The following is a 14,849-nucleotide window of genomic DNA, read 5'->3' on the forward strand; positions in this document are numbered from 1 at the left end:
TTTTTAATGTAATTATTTTATATTTATTAAAATAAAAAATTTAAAATTTATTAGTAATAATTTTAACTTGTATTTTTAAAGTACATGTTAATTAAATCTTGAGAAATATTATTTTAATTTCAAAATAAGTTTCGTGCAGACACAGCAACTATGCACACAAACCGAGCAGGGAACACTAGCACTGAGTTAATTAATTCTTAATTATAATGAACTACATATTTCGATTTCAAATTAAGCTATTGTTTTTTAATGATGTAATAATGTTTTTTAACCTTTTCTTTTTTATTTTGCAAACATTAAATGTTGGATTAAATCAAGTGTTTTTTTATTTAACTAATGTGTGTTAAAAGAATTTAATTTTTTTAATAAATACATGATAAATATATTAAAAATTAAATTTTATATTTTTTTCTATAAAAAAAGTTTTTTTAATTGATAACTTTAAATGTGCTCTATCTAAACCCCTTTTTGTGGGTCTCTGAATCTCTCCCCCTTTTATCCGTATTTTAGAAAAAAGTATGATACAATTTCTAAAAGCTATTAAAAAAAGATAATAAAAAAGTAATTATTTGGGTAAAATTAAATAAGTACATAAATATTTTTTTTCTATATAGGCAAAAACTAAGTATAGAAAAACACAAAACGTGTTTGCCTTTTTTTTAAAAAAATATATATATATAGAGGGCTATCCTAGGCTCTTTTTTTTTCATATAAATAAACAAAATTGTGATTGAAAAATGATTAGAAAAGAACATTTGATATCATTAAATTGACCTTAAAATAAAAGAGCATTTATATATATAACATAATAGACAGGTCGTAGCAAAAGTACTTGTGTGGCATTACTCCATTGTTTTTAGAATCCACGAGGGTCATGTGTTGTGTTACCTAGACAAATTAAATTCCCTTTTATCATTTCATTCATCAATTTTGGTTCAACTCTCGTGTTCACTAATTGCTAAAATACATTATTATAACACGTCCCATCATTGAATATTGTCATTGGAGAATAAAACTATTAGAAACTTTAAGTGATCAATATATATAATTTTTTTTTAAAATAATTTGTGTTTTCACTTAATAATTTAATTTCTCATTAACTATGAAACATAAACACTTTACATATATCAGACACATAACACTTATTCGATACACATATTTGTTATGTCTAATTATGTCTTAATAAAAAATAAAAAAATTATCCAAAGACACTTGATATACTTAAATATCATCACATATCTAATTTTATTCTTAACATGTATTATTGAAATGAGTTTAAAAATAATATATATTATTATTTATTAAATAAAAAATATTTTAAATATTTTATATAATTAAAAATATAAAAAATTATTAAAAAATTATTTTATATTTTAATATTAATAAAATAAAAATATTATTGTAATTATTTTTTAAAAAATATTATATATATATATATGTCATTATGTTTTATAAAATTTTAAAATTTATATATTTATATACTCTTTATCATATTATGTTTTGTGTCTGTATCAATAGTCTAGCATCATAACTTATGAAAGATATAATTCACAATGACATTAGAGTTTCCATTATTAAAAGATTAAGAGTTTGATCTTATATCTTAATAATTTAATTAGATCTAATTCACTTAATAAAACCCAGTAACGATGCAAAAATTTAATTAGTTCCAGATTTTCTAGTAGAGTATATATATGAAAAAATATAAAATGATGAGTTGGGTACTTGTTTATGCAAAATTCGTCGGCAGCATTAATGGCAGCCAACAAGAACCAAAATTTTGTCTGCAGCATAAGTTCAGCGAAGAAATAATAATTTAGTCATAAAAGGACTCTAATATTTCAAGTTGTGTATAGACTCAAGAATCAAACTCATTCATTAATAATGCAAATGGACCACCACTTTTAAATCTCGCCACCTTATTATTATGGGAAAGTACGAGGAGCTAATGGAATATCTGTACAATGTGTATAATGGAGGTTTATGGAATATTAGATATATAATTATTAGTGTTATTTTTTTTATCAGTTGAAACTTTTGGGATAAATGGTATCGTAACATGGTATTATAGTACTAAATCTGAAATGTCAAAAGTTTAATTTTTGGTGAACCCCAAAATCAGTTTAATCTAGATAGTATAAAAATATTCATTTTGTAACTCAATAGCTTATTATACACATTATACAAATAGCTTATTGTCTCCCTAACAGGATCCTATTATTATTTGAATTTGGATCCTCTAAAGTTTGAATTTCACTTTAGAGAGTAAAGTGTGATCTTCTACCTTTGAATAGTTTCTCTTTTATATTTATTCTTGGTTCCACCTATGAAATCAATAGTGAGAGATCACACTTTACTCTCTAAACTGAAATTCAAACTTTAGAAAATCCAAATCCTTATTATTTATAGGCTTATAGCTACTCATTTTCTAGGATTGCGATTTTTCCGGCACTTCTGTTTTCTATATGGTAAATAGATATTTCAACAATTAAAAAAATGTGGCCACAAGTATCTAGTTATATTTTAGAGCAATTTATATGAATAAATAATTTGAAGTTAACAATTATATAGATATTTTGAATAATTCTTGTTACACATCCTATTCTAAACATCTTTATATGAATCGAATAAAATTCATTCAATTTACTACTCAATATACTAAATCAAATTTATTTGATTCGCTTTACATTTAAATAGCATAAATCAAATCAAACATAAAAATATTTAGGACAAGACGTATAACAAATTAAAAAATGATTTAAGATATTTTGATAATATTTAACTCCAAACTATTTATTTATTTATGTTAATTATCCTATATTTTGTTACATTATCTAATAATAATATTCACAAATATTTGTTAGAGAAATGTTTTTTATTCAATGTATTTATTATTTTTCACATTTGTAATGTACTATATAGTATTCATTATTTAACATTTTTCCGATCCCCTTTAACTTTTATACAGATTAAAGTTAAGCATAATAAACACCAAAATATATTTGTATTGTAAATTAGTTATTAAATAAAGCATAATACGTTAATTTTAACTAATTAATTAGATACTTTTATTTGTGAGCCTTATATATTTGACATCAATCTTCCTTGATCATTGATGACTTGAACTCAATCATCATGATGTATATGTGAATTATTTTTGTCATGCATGTTAAGAAAAGAATAATAGAATAGAATGATCTAAGATGCATAAAGAAACAAATAGCATGCATGCAATAATGGATAGAGTTTGAGAGTGTAATAAGAACACGTGAGTGATTGAAGACATGACATACAATGCTTAAAGGTGAAAAAGGTTTTATAATACAAATAGTAGGACATCAAATCCTCTATGGTGCTGCAACCAACGACAAATTGGTTGGTTTCTAAGGAGTGGAAATAGATCCGGTTAAGTCAGGCTTCATCCTTAACATGTAAAAGTTTGTAATAAAATTTATTGGTTTAATTTAGATCTAATTTATAGTCTATTATAAATTATTTACTGAGTATTAAGTTTAGTCTGTTGTCAAATTTAGCCTGATTTAAAATTTATTTAAAGATTTAATAATTTTAAAAATAAATAATTAAATAAAGTTAAGGATATTAAATATATTTAAAAATAAAAATATTTATATGTAATTAAAGAAACAAATAATCTAATAGATAAAATCTAAATAAATAATAGATATAAAACTATTAAGCCTTTACTATTATAATAAAACTATATATTTAGATATTTTTAAAGGTCTAAATTAATCTAATAAATTTAACTGACTATTTGATAAGTCTGAATCAGACCTGTTAAAGAATTTAAGTTTTTAATATAGTTTGAGTTTAAATTTATTTTTTATTAGATCAAGTCAACACACAAATTAGATTGCAGACTCTTGACAGATCGATCTTTTTCTACCCTAACTCCAAAACAGTAAAATTAAACAAAGAATATACTATTTGAATATAATAATAGATTTAGAAAAAAATGGAAGTGAGTAGAAAAAATTTCTATATACTATTTGAAACTTTTAAGTAGCAAAAAAAAAATTGCATATTTTAAAATTTTAAGAGATAAATTTTAGTCAATAATTAAACAAAGACTTGTATATGTATTTCACAATTTCGCTCAATAAATAAGATAGTTGGCCAGTAATTTTAGGGTAAGATTCCTGAATAAATTGTATACAAGCCAAGATGAAGAACATGATATTAAATTGATTTTTATTTTATTTTATTTTATTTTATTGTTGTTTGACAGTTGGAGGAGGGTTTGGCATTGATCCAAGATGGAGTGTGGAACCAAAAAGGAGCAAAAGGGTTGGCATAATTGTCCTTCAAAAATTTATATGAATTGTGAACCTCTCAATCTCAACCCTACTTGTGTTCTTGGGAGTTTATTCTCACACAGTGACACATCCCATATGCATTTTAGAAGATCTTGTCTCTAAATGTTGTAACAGGCAAAAATAAATAAATAAATCAAACATATTAAGTACATATCAAAATCAGCTATTAAAATTAATTATTATAAATTTATATACAAATATATATATTTTATATTTTAATATATATTTATTTAAATAATTAATTTTGATGATTAATTTTAATTTATAAATAAACAAATATAAACAAATAACTTGCATTTATCTATGACCCACAAACGTGTAATTTTATATGAGCAAACTGGAAATTGGATTTTCTAGGAAGATGTACCAAATTTAATTAATTTTGTATATATAAGACATCTTCATGCACATACTTTACACAATAATAAATAGTAGAATTTATGTGGTTATTATTATGGTACTTATAGCAGTTATATAATTTTGATAATATTTAAAAATATTATTAAAATTAGGACTATAATTTTTTAATTTTTCATAATACTTATTCTCAAATTAAAAAATATCTTTAAATATTAAAAATATATTATTTTAATTTTAGTAATACTTTTTAAATAGTATTAAGATTATATAACTACCATAGCATGAACCTTAATAAATATCAATGTATATGAATGGTTATGTTTAATTAAGTATTTATTCTTCGCTGTTTGCTCCATCACTTTCTTTTTTTTTGTTCTTTTTTGGTTCCCGTTGGAGTCCTTTACAATGCAACTATGCAAGTACACAGATCAATTTTATATTGGCTCTTCTATCCAATTTAAATTGAATTTTATATTGACTAGATCATATTTCTTAATTCACTTTTACTTATTTTATTTTCCTTATTCTTATAAATTTAATAAGTATCTAAAATAAATACCAACTTAAATGTGCTGATAGCCAATACTCGCATTATCGCTTTTGGCAAAATACAAGAAAATGTCTAGACAATCATAATGTAAGGGATTAAGTAATTAATTCTATCTTCTTTTTTTTTTTTGAAACACTAGAGTAAAGAAATAAAATAACCCCAATGGACGAAAATAAAGAATTATATTGAATTCGTGTTCATTATTGCTTTTCTTATAGAATGAGTAATGAATAATATAATTCTGTTTTTTTCCTTTCCTCAGAAAACCAGGTGCATGTCATGCGGAACAGAGTTTGCAGCTTATGCTTCTGAAACATAACATTTATAATTAATTTAGGAGACATCAAATTCAATTCGGATAGTGATATTTTTAAGAGTGCAAGGATTAATATAGCAATAAACTTGTTATACAAATAACCGATAAAAGCATCATTTAGATTGTGGATATTCTTGAAACACGCATTAAATTTGTATTAAAATTCTCTTCCTTTTTTTCCTTCTAAAAAACATTGGCTCTACAATAAAATTTGTATTGAAATAATTGATTTTGGTGAACATATTTTAAAATAGATTTAATTTTTATTCACATGCTAAGAAAGTTTCGCATATGCATATAATTTTGTAATATTATCTTAATAAAATTAGTTTTTTTTTTCATCATGTAAATAATTATTTAAAAAAATATAATACTTATTTTTTGTGGCTGTAATATTTTTTTTACTTCTCTAAACATAAACATTATAGTATCTATAAGTTAATAGCCAACAGAATCACTAGTTAAATCTCGTTTACTTTTCACACGAGGTCGCGTGAAATTGATATTTGGGTAGTGCTAGGGAGCCAATGGCTTAAGTGTACAATGTGTACAATGAGCTAAATTTTTGGTTCATGAATAAAATGAACATCACCATACTAGCTAGAATAACCATCCGATACCAAGGATAACCATCCGGATACCAAGGATAATAAACATCTCAATAAAAAATTAAACTGATTTTGGGGTTCACCAAGGATCAAACTCTTAACCTTTCGAATCTAGAACTCTAATACCATATCTGAAACCACTCATCCCAAAAGCGTAACTTAACAGGACAATATAACACTAATGGTCATATCTCTAATACTTTTTAAACCTCCATTGTACACATTGTACGCTTAGGCCATTGGCTCCCTAGACTTTTTCTTAAAAATAATTAGACGATTTGACAAGTTTGATTAAATTATCTAAGATTGTTAACTATTAAATTCACATAAAAACAACGCCACGTAAGTCTTCAGTTTTTGTCCTTTTCTGCATACTACTATCGAAATCATCTTCTCCCATTCTATTTCATACCCCAAAAGCATTCTTATAAACAGTTAGTTTCTCTCCTTAATGGGAACTACCCAAGTGTATAGACTACAATAAATCTATTGAATCAACATTCCAATGAGTAAAACTGAAACCAACGCACTCATGGAGATAAAACTGATCTTGGTAGGTGAAGTAAAATGATTCCCTATGTGTAACTGTATCACTACCCCCCCCCCCCCCCCCCCCACAAAAACACATATTTTTTACCACTCAGAACCATCTGGGAAATTATCCAGCGCATCTTGTTTTCCATTGACATAGAAATCAACCACTGCCTTCATTCTTTCGAATTTATCAGGATGGTAGTTAATATGTACAATCACCGGCTTCAACTTCTTAAGTGAATTGTTTTTCCTAACTGTCTTGAACAGAACCTTGCTGTTCATAAAAAGGTACATATCCATTGTTCTCTTGGCTGCATAAACTCCATCATAACCAGGATGCGAAGGGAAAAAGAGCTCTTCGTTGAAAACGGCCTGGTCCCATGCTTTTGGATCCAGGGAAAGCCGGGTAGCGACACGATCTAGGAGCTCGATTGATGGAATAGTAGGCCTTATGTAAAAGAAACCAGAGTTGTAAACCCATATTCTCATCGTATGAGCATACCTCGCCCAACCCATCGAAGGTTCATCGAAGACATCATTATAACCGTAGGCTGTCATGTTATTGTGGCCATCAGACATTGATTCCACATCTGAATCTCTATAAAGATGATCAAATGGGTTCTGCAAGTATACAATATCAACATCCGAGAGAATAACACCATAACCCAGCTGCAAAAATTCTCTTAGAATACGAAATTTCAGTCCAGAGACAGCATGGTTATTACCTGCCTTGGCGACTGAATCAACATATTTATCCGGATCTCTTCTATATACCGGAACATCATTCAATTTGCAGAATTGTTCGGTTTCGCTGTCTAAGGCAACTACTAAATAATTAGGTATGCCAACCTTCTTGATATTGGTAAACCAGAGCTCCAACATTTCCTTCACATTGTAGGTTGCAAGGCAAACTATAAGTTCTTTATAAATAGCAACATCCTTCAAGATCTCTGCCAATCTTGGATTCACGGATTCGTCCGGAGCCACGGTTGGATTTGTCCTGAGACCCTTGACAGTGCCAAAAGGCCCAGCCTTGTGCTTCTCACCCAGCACAACAACCTGCTCCAGTGCATGACCCTTTCCTTGCTCCGCCATCCGCAGCTTCTCCATTAGACTCCTGACCTCTTTCTTGAGCTCAGAATTCTTCTCCCTCGCAGCCAGAATATTGGTTTTCAGCACATTAACTTGTTCCGGCAATACACACGCCACAGACGAAACCATCTTACAAACGAATAGCAAAAGCAAGAGCCATCATCAGACATTAAAGTACTATGCTAAATCAAACAACACAGAATCATAGCATTTGAATTTTAAGTGCCAAGTGCAATAGATCAACACTGATAATGATCAAAATACAATAGTAATAAATAAACCACAATTTTAGCCTCCAAAATATTCAGTTTCCGAAAAAATTATCCCCTAAGGAAATTAAATACTAATAGTAACAATACATCAACACAGTGCCAATTTCATTCAGCTCATTCTGAATTCAAAACCTTACAGTGATTTGAACTGAACCAAACCAAACCCTAAATTTACAAAATTCTATTTTTTGCTGCTCAAATATTGAAGCTAGAGAAAACATATACTTGAGATTGAAGGAACTAGTGATCACAGACAAATCAAAGTTCAAGTGCAAGTTCTAATCAATTATAGTAGATTATAATTTAAATAAAAAACAGAGAGAGAGGAAAAAGAAAAAAGAAAAAAAAAACAACCTGAGGATGTGAAATTCGAGTTTTGAGTTTGCGATGATGAGGACCGAAGAAGAGGCCATGGGGAAAGAGGAATGCGAAGACGCAGCCGACGATAACGCCGACGAGGACGGCGGCGGCGATCGGAGATCTGAAGAAGAGGGAGGAGTGGGCTTTGTCTTTGCTCAGCAACGCGTCTCTTCGACCCGCCATTGAAGAGGAACGTTCTTCTTCTTCGTGTTTTTCACATTAAAATTGACGGAAAATAATAATTAAAAAAAAAACAAAAGGATTTTATTTATTATTTATTGGTTATTATTTTAATGGTTTTGGCTTTTTGAGCTGAGAAAAGAAGAGAGTAGAGTGGGAATCTTTGTTCTCTTGCAGTACCCACTTCACTACTCACTAGTAGTTGCCAACTTCATTCTCTTTTTTCCTTTTTTTTTTACAACATAATTAATTACTAATTACACCCTCACCCTCACTAATCACTCTAGGTTACAAGAGAAATGCTAAAAAACTATTAGAATTTATTATTTCTAGCCATTAATTAACTATAAATATTAAAAAGTATGAAATAAATTAAGTTATTGAATTATTAGACTAAAAGAATTAAATTAAAGGAATTAAGTTGATAGTTAAGTAATGACCAAAAACAATCAATTCTAATAATCTCCTTGCATTTCTCAGATTACAGACTTAAAAGTATTGTATTCATGATAACAAACTGACTTACAATTAACTTTATGTAAAATTGATAATTAAAAATTATTAAATAATTTAACAAATTTAATTAAATTATTATTTAACAACTCTTAGCTATCAACTTAACCAAATTTTTACCTAACAACATTAAATTATCTTTCATATTTATTAACGAAGAATTTCAAATTTTTTAATAAAACAGTATGACAAAAATATAATACAAATGATTATAAATTGCCTAAGCAAGCATGCATGCATATCTAAGGGAACTCGAAGTATCACAAACTAACTCAACAAATTAAAGTAGATTCAGAAAATCATCCACCAAAATCAAAAATTACTTTCACTCTCAAATTGGAGCTACATAATAATCTTTTTTCAGTTCTCACACTGAAGCAATTATTAAAACTTGGGATAATAAATAGAACCAATAGAAACTTCAAATTCAATGGGAGTATCTCAACAGAACTTCACTACGATATGTTTCTAAATTCTAACTACAATCCTATAATCACAATTAAGTCACCACCAGGACAAAATGGTTAATATATACAGCCGATAAAGGGAAGGGAGACACATCAAAATGAAAATTTATGCATTCTTTGTGCCAGTAATATATGAAACTACAACTGTAGTATCATCAAGCTTGCCGCCATAGTAACGAATTCCGGCATCTTGAGCCGCAGTCGAGAAAGGGGTCTGCCTGTTTTTGTCTAATGCTCGTTGACGCGCCAACGCAGCTATCTTCTGGGCTGTCACCTGCGGACCAAACCCAGCTCTTACAGCGTGAACCACGACCGCCGTAATCTCGTTGTTGTATAAGTTATCGAACAGACCATCTGTACCGGCGACGATGACATCTCCAGGAGCAACAGCAATTGTGAAAACCTAAAGATCAAGTCAACCCATATAAGTATTCTACAAATAACAGAACCAGATGCATAGAGCCAAACACAGAAAAAGCTGAAAGATTTTAATTCAATTTGCGGATTACCACAGCAAATATAGACACCAACCAAAAATTTAAAATCTTAAGAGTACAAGTTTATAGGAAGAAAATGGCAGTGATATATTGTCTTAGAAGTTGCGAAAATTGCAAAAGTACAATCTAAATTGAACACATCATTCAAAGAAAGGCATTAGAACTAATTTAATCCACGAAGAGTGAATGAAATGATATTTCACTAACAAAAGTTGTCCCAACTCGAAAGTGTCAAGTCCACGATAGAAACATACCTGACCAGAACTAGGTAAATCACCATTAGTACCAAGCTGATAGGTGAAATTGAAGCCATGTTGCTGCACAGGGGATCGGAATACAGTGCACCCATCTCGGATCACCATAAACCCGCTATCTCCCACATTAATAGCATTTAGACCCTGTGACACAAATGTAACGCATGAATATATGGTGATGAAAGAATGAAGGATAAAATACCAAATAAAGCAGAAGGGATGGCAAAGTCCCAGAACAATTATCAGAAACTTCTTTTTTGAGAGTTCACAATCAAAAGTACAAACAAGTTAGCACCATCTTTGTTAATTGAGCTTCATATACATCATCTCATGCTATACAGAGTCTAATGCCAAACAAATTATATTTAGAAAATTAAAGTAGAACCTCCCTTTTAAACTTTTCTTTATTGTTAGAAAGATCTAGTTTTTAATAATGATCAAAGGTAGCACCATTAATAATCTATTAGCATTTTCCAATGTTTAGAGCAATATAAGTCAACGAAACAGAATTGAAGCACTTGTATTGTTCCAAATTCAAAAAGTACAGCATGAACATGAAGGTAACCTGGTCAGTAAGCGCGATGATGCATGCTGTAGAAGAACCCATAGCTTTTGTAATTGAGTGTGCTTTCTCCAGCACCCTAGCAGGGTCAATTGAACCTTTAGGCTCCTCCTGAATAGCATCTACCGAATGGGACATGAGTTCACGAGAGTAAAATCCGGCATTAACACCACTATCTGCCCAGCCACCAACACCATCGGCCACACCAATTGCATGTTCCTGTGAACATATAAAATGGGCATCTTCTCCACCAGTTTCTTCTTTATCGGGATGAGGCAAGTAGCATGATCCTGAAACTAACTTGAGGTTTTGGCACACAGGGTTTTTCCTGCAGTCATCATCCAATCATGATATATTAGCAATTAATATTATAAATCCGGAATATATTTTTCACCACTTGATATGGCAAACCTATCAAGATAACCAGCAAGGAATGATTACAAGGTCGGATTCCTTATCATGTAAGTAGATTCATAGTTGCAGATCAAAATCCAACTAAATATTTTCATGGTTCTTAGAGAAACAAATTTCGCTATTCAGTGCTTTAAATTTTAAGGTTAAATAAGCATCTTGAGCCTTATTATGTAAACATGGTATCAAACCATAACTGCTACATATTATAAAAATAACACTAATCAAATATGCATCATCAAAACTTTCACTCTTTGATCCTTATACAGACATAATCACTCTTTGGATAGAATTATATTGCTTCACACGCATTATATGTTTTATTATTATACTAATGAATAATAAAGCAAACAACTTACTGTTCAGCTGACTCTGCAGAATTTGCTAGCTGCTCTTCCCAGGAGGAGTCAAAATGTACATCATGAGCAGGCCCAACCGAGGAAGATGATGCCAGCGAGCTATGAAAACCTTTAGACCAAGGCTCTGTGTAAGCATGAGAACTGAACCATGTCTTTGCAGCACTGTAAACAAAATATCCATAAATCACCGAATTATCTGGCCGATGATTATTTTCCAAACTCATGATGACTTTTTTCCCATTGGCCAAACTCTTGCTTAAACCGATATTACTCCTATTCTTTATCGACGGTGATGGGCAACCACACTTCAAATTTGGGTTATCTAAATAGCATTCTCCAAACATAGCTCTGGGCAAGGGAATAGCCATAGTTTTACTCTGAGGTTTCGTGGCGGTCGAGAACTGCTCAGGTCTAGAAAGTGAACGGCCAATGTGGTATCCACAGACCTGAAATGAAGGCCCTGATATGGATGGAGTCGAAACTGTACGTGACAACGTGTCGGCTACAGACAAGGTTCTCCTTCCTAGTTCTGAGCTTGAAGTCAATCCAACACCACCAATTCGGTTAAGGTCCATACAGGATGAGGAATTCACAGAATGGAAAAGCCTTGAATCCAAACCAAACCACAATCTCCCTTGCCCAATCAGAACCTCAGAACAGCACTTGATTCCACCCTTCTTCTGCACAATTGAACTTAGCTTTGAAAAGTAATTATTGGATGGCATCTTACAAACACAAGTATTCAGGTTCAAAAGAATGGTTCCCTTCACCACAAGCAAAACACAATCTCATAACTCCCAGCACATCAACGCTTGAAACGCAGAACTTAAATCCCTTCCCAATTATTCAAAAACCTAAAGATTAAACAGAATAATCAAATAAATCAATCCATAGCTGAGTTCATTCCAAAATCCAATAAAAACCGTGCTTGTAACTAAAATAAAACTCAATTCCATTAAAAATCAATATTGAATTAAAAAGGATAAAGAGTGATTAAGATTCTTACAGTCGGTGCTGGAAATTGGGGGAGAAAGGGAACCGTGGAAAAACCCTAGCCAATAAAGGTTGAAAGAGGGGAAAAGAATTTAGTGCTAAAATACTATATATAAGGAAAGAAAAAGAGGGTAAAAGTCAAAATTGAATCTTGATGAAGTTAGGTGTGTGAGTCAGAGAGAGAGAGACTCTGAATTTTCCCGCTTGAGAGAAGGAGCTTGTGACAGCCACAACTATGTTCGGGAAAGAGTGAAAATAAATAGATAAAATTTTAAAATTTAAAAAAGATATGCGAATAATAGAAAATAGAAAATAAAATTATATGTAAATGAAAAAAAAAATCCCGAATTTTCTGCTGGCCCTGATTTTGTTTTCCAAGTTCTGATAATACTAATAGTAGTTTTATCTTTTTCTTTTATGGTAGTTACCAAAAACAACCAAACTACTATTTTAATTTTAACGAAGATCATTCATTTTCGTATAGTTTCTTTCCTTTCCATTTTTATGAAGATTATATAGTTTGTTATTGGACACGTTTTCAATTTAAAAAAAAAATCTATTTCGAATTATATAATTCGAAAATGCTAAGTACATACTAACCTTTTTAGGCCGTGAGTATTTGAGTTAAATGATTGTGTTTAATTTAATAATCTCAGGATGTTACACCATTATTTTAAAAGCAGAAGATAAGATATTTATTTCTCTCTCCTAACAAGTGTTGATGATATTAATTAAATATTTATCAATTAATATAAATATAATATTTGTTTGAGTGTTATTAAATTAATAAAAAATATTTTTTTATTTTTTTAATGTGTTTAATAAATTTTTAGTAACAAAAATAAAAGTATTAAAAAAAAATTTTTAAAGTTATAATTTATAATATTTTTAAAAAAATTTTAAAAAAATATATTTTTACATAATAAATAAATAAAAATATTTTTATATTATTATATCTAAACATAATTGATAAATAAAAAAAATTTCATAATATATACAAATATAAAATTATTTTTATTTTTTTAAAAGATATTTTTAAAAAATAATTCAAAGAATATCTTTCTTAAAATTCACCCAAACAAACTTATAAAATAACAATAATAATAACTTTTATACCATTATAATTATCAATTTTTCTTTATTAACTACTTACCAAAATAAGAAAAAATAAATACTTAAATTAGTTCCTAACAAATATTAAATTGAACATTTAAGTCAAACTCATAAGTCAATACCTAATTAAACACATATCCAATAGAACAAAATTAAAGAACACATATTATATTAAAATTTGAATTTTCTAAAGTTGTATTGTCACTTTAGAGATAAAAATATACCATTAATTATTAATTACCATTGAATTAAGATAGTGGATTCACAGATAATAAATATTACAAATTCAAAGATAATTAAAGCATCACTTTAACACTTTACTAACATTATTATTTTAGAATATCTTTTTTCATTATATTAAGGGTTAATAGTCAAATTCGTCCCTAAAAAATTATCTATTCTTTAAATTAGTTATCAAATAATTTTTTTAAGGTTAAAGTATACTTTTTGTCCCTAAAATTTGACAAAAATTTAAAAAATACCACTAAATTTTATTTTGTTTCAATTTTGTCCCCTAAATTTTCGATTTGCATCAAATATACCTCTGACGGCTAATTTTACAAAAAAATTAAGACTAATTCAACAACAATTTCATAAGAACAACCCTCAACACAAGCAAATCAAGCATTATTTTCATGCATTATTGGATTGCTCTTAATTTTTTTTAAAATTTAGCCGTTGAGTGTATATTTGATGCAAATCGAAAACTTCTGAAACAAAATAAAATTTAGGGATATTTTTGAAACTTTTACCAAACTTCAAGGACAAAAAGTACATTTTACTCTTTTTTAATCATATTAGTTCTTAAAAGATAAAACGTAAGTCAAATTGATCCTTCCGTTAGTTAGATGATGACGTGTCACGTTAAGTAACACGTAGCATAATGATGTGGTAGGTTAATACCACGTGTCACAAAATGATTGGTCGACGTGTCAGATAAGTGACACTTAACACGCTGCGTATCACTTAACGTGTAAAAAAGTTATTTATATTCAAAATAATCCCTGAAAGTTTAGACGTGAGTCATTTTCATCCCTAAAATTTTTAAAATTAATCAAATTAGTTCTTATA

General features: G+C 29.0%; 2 protein-coding genes across 3 annotated transcripts; both read right to left on the reverse strand.

Annotated features, from left to right (window-relative positions):
* Positions 1-6,790: 6,790 nt before the first annotated feature.
* Positions 6,791-8,659, reverse strand: LOC130932944 (arabinosyltransferase RRA3-like). Its single transcript, XM_057862412.1, has 2 exons — positions 8,424-8,659; positions 6,791-7,926 (listed from the first exon to the last, which is right to left on the reverse strand). Exons 1-2 carry the CDS (start codon positions 8,610-8,612, stop codon positions 6,805-6,807), a joined length of 1,311 nt encoding a protein of 436 aa, XP_057718395.1. The 5' UTR covers positions 8,613-8,659; the 3' UTR covers positions 6,791-6,804.
* A 762-nt stretch (positions 8,660-9,421) lies between these two features.
* Positions 9,422-12,920, reverse strand: LOC130935384 (probable protein phosphatase 2C 55). 2 transcript variants are annotated; one of them, XM_057865110.1, is made up of 5 exons: positions 12,679-12,920; positions 11,673-12,526; positions 10,906-11,230; positions 10,341-10,484; positions 9,422-9,992 (listed from the first exon to the last, which is right to left on the reverse strand). In XM_057865110.1, the coding sequence occupies exons 2-5, from the start codon at positions 12,395-12,397 to the stop codon at positions 9,696-9,698; spliced, it is 1,491 nt and encodes a 496-aa protein (XP_057721093.1). In that variant the 5' UTR covers positions 12,398-12,526; positions 12,679-12,920; the 3' UTR covers positions 9,422-9,695. The 2 variants fall into 2 exon arrangements, with proteins under 2 accessions (XP_057721093.1, XP_057721094.1); XM_057865111.1 differs by having other exon boundaries at positions 11,673-12,352; positions 12,679-12,890.
* Between the last annotated feature and the right edge of the window lie 1,929 nt (positions 12,921-14,849).

The sequence above is a fragment of the Arachis stenosperma genome, chromosome 6, assembly GCF_014773155.1.
Source record: "Arachis stenosperma cultivar V10309 chromosome 6, arast.V10309.gnm1.PFL2, whole genome shotgun sequence".
In the NCBI taxonomy this organism is placed as follows: domain Eukaryota; kingdom Viridiplantae; phylum Streptophyta; class Magnoliopsida; order Fabales; family Fabaceae; genus Arachis; species Arachis stenosperma.

Bases quoted from the DNA above. Each gene is read 5' to 3' on its own strand.
- LOC130932944 (XM_057862412.1), bottom strand. From the start codon at position 8,612: ATGGCGGGTCGAAGAGACGCGTTGCTGAGCAAAGACAAAGCCCACTCC. The intron at 7,927-8,423 runs GTTGTTTTTTTT...TTCGTTTGTAAG, and splicing joins CTCGAATTTCACATCCTCAG to ATGGTTTCGTCTGTGGCGTG.
- LOC130935384 (XM_057865110.1), bottom strand. From the start codon at position 12,397: ATGCCATCCAATAATTACTTTTCAAAGCTAAGTTCAATTGTGCAGAAG. The intron at 11,231-11,672 runs GTAAGTTGTTTG...TGATGACTGCAG, and splicing joins TCTGCAGAGTCAGCTGAACA to GAAAAACCCTGTGTGCCAAA. The intron at 10,485-10,905 runs GTTACCTTCATG...TTTGTGTCACAG, and splicing joins TCATCGCGCTTACTGACCAG to GGTCTAAATGCTATTAATGT.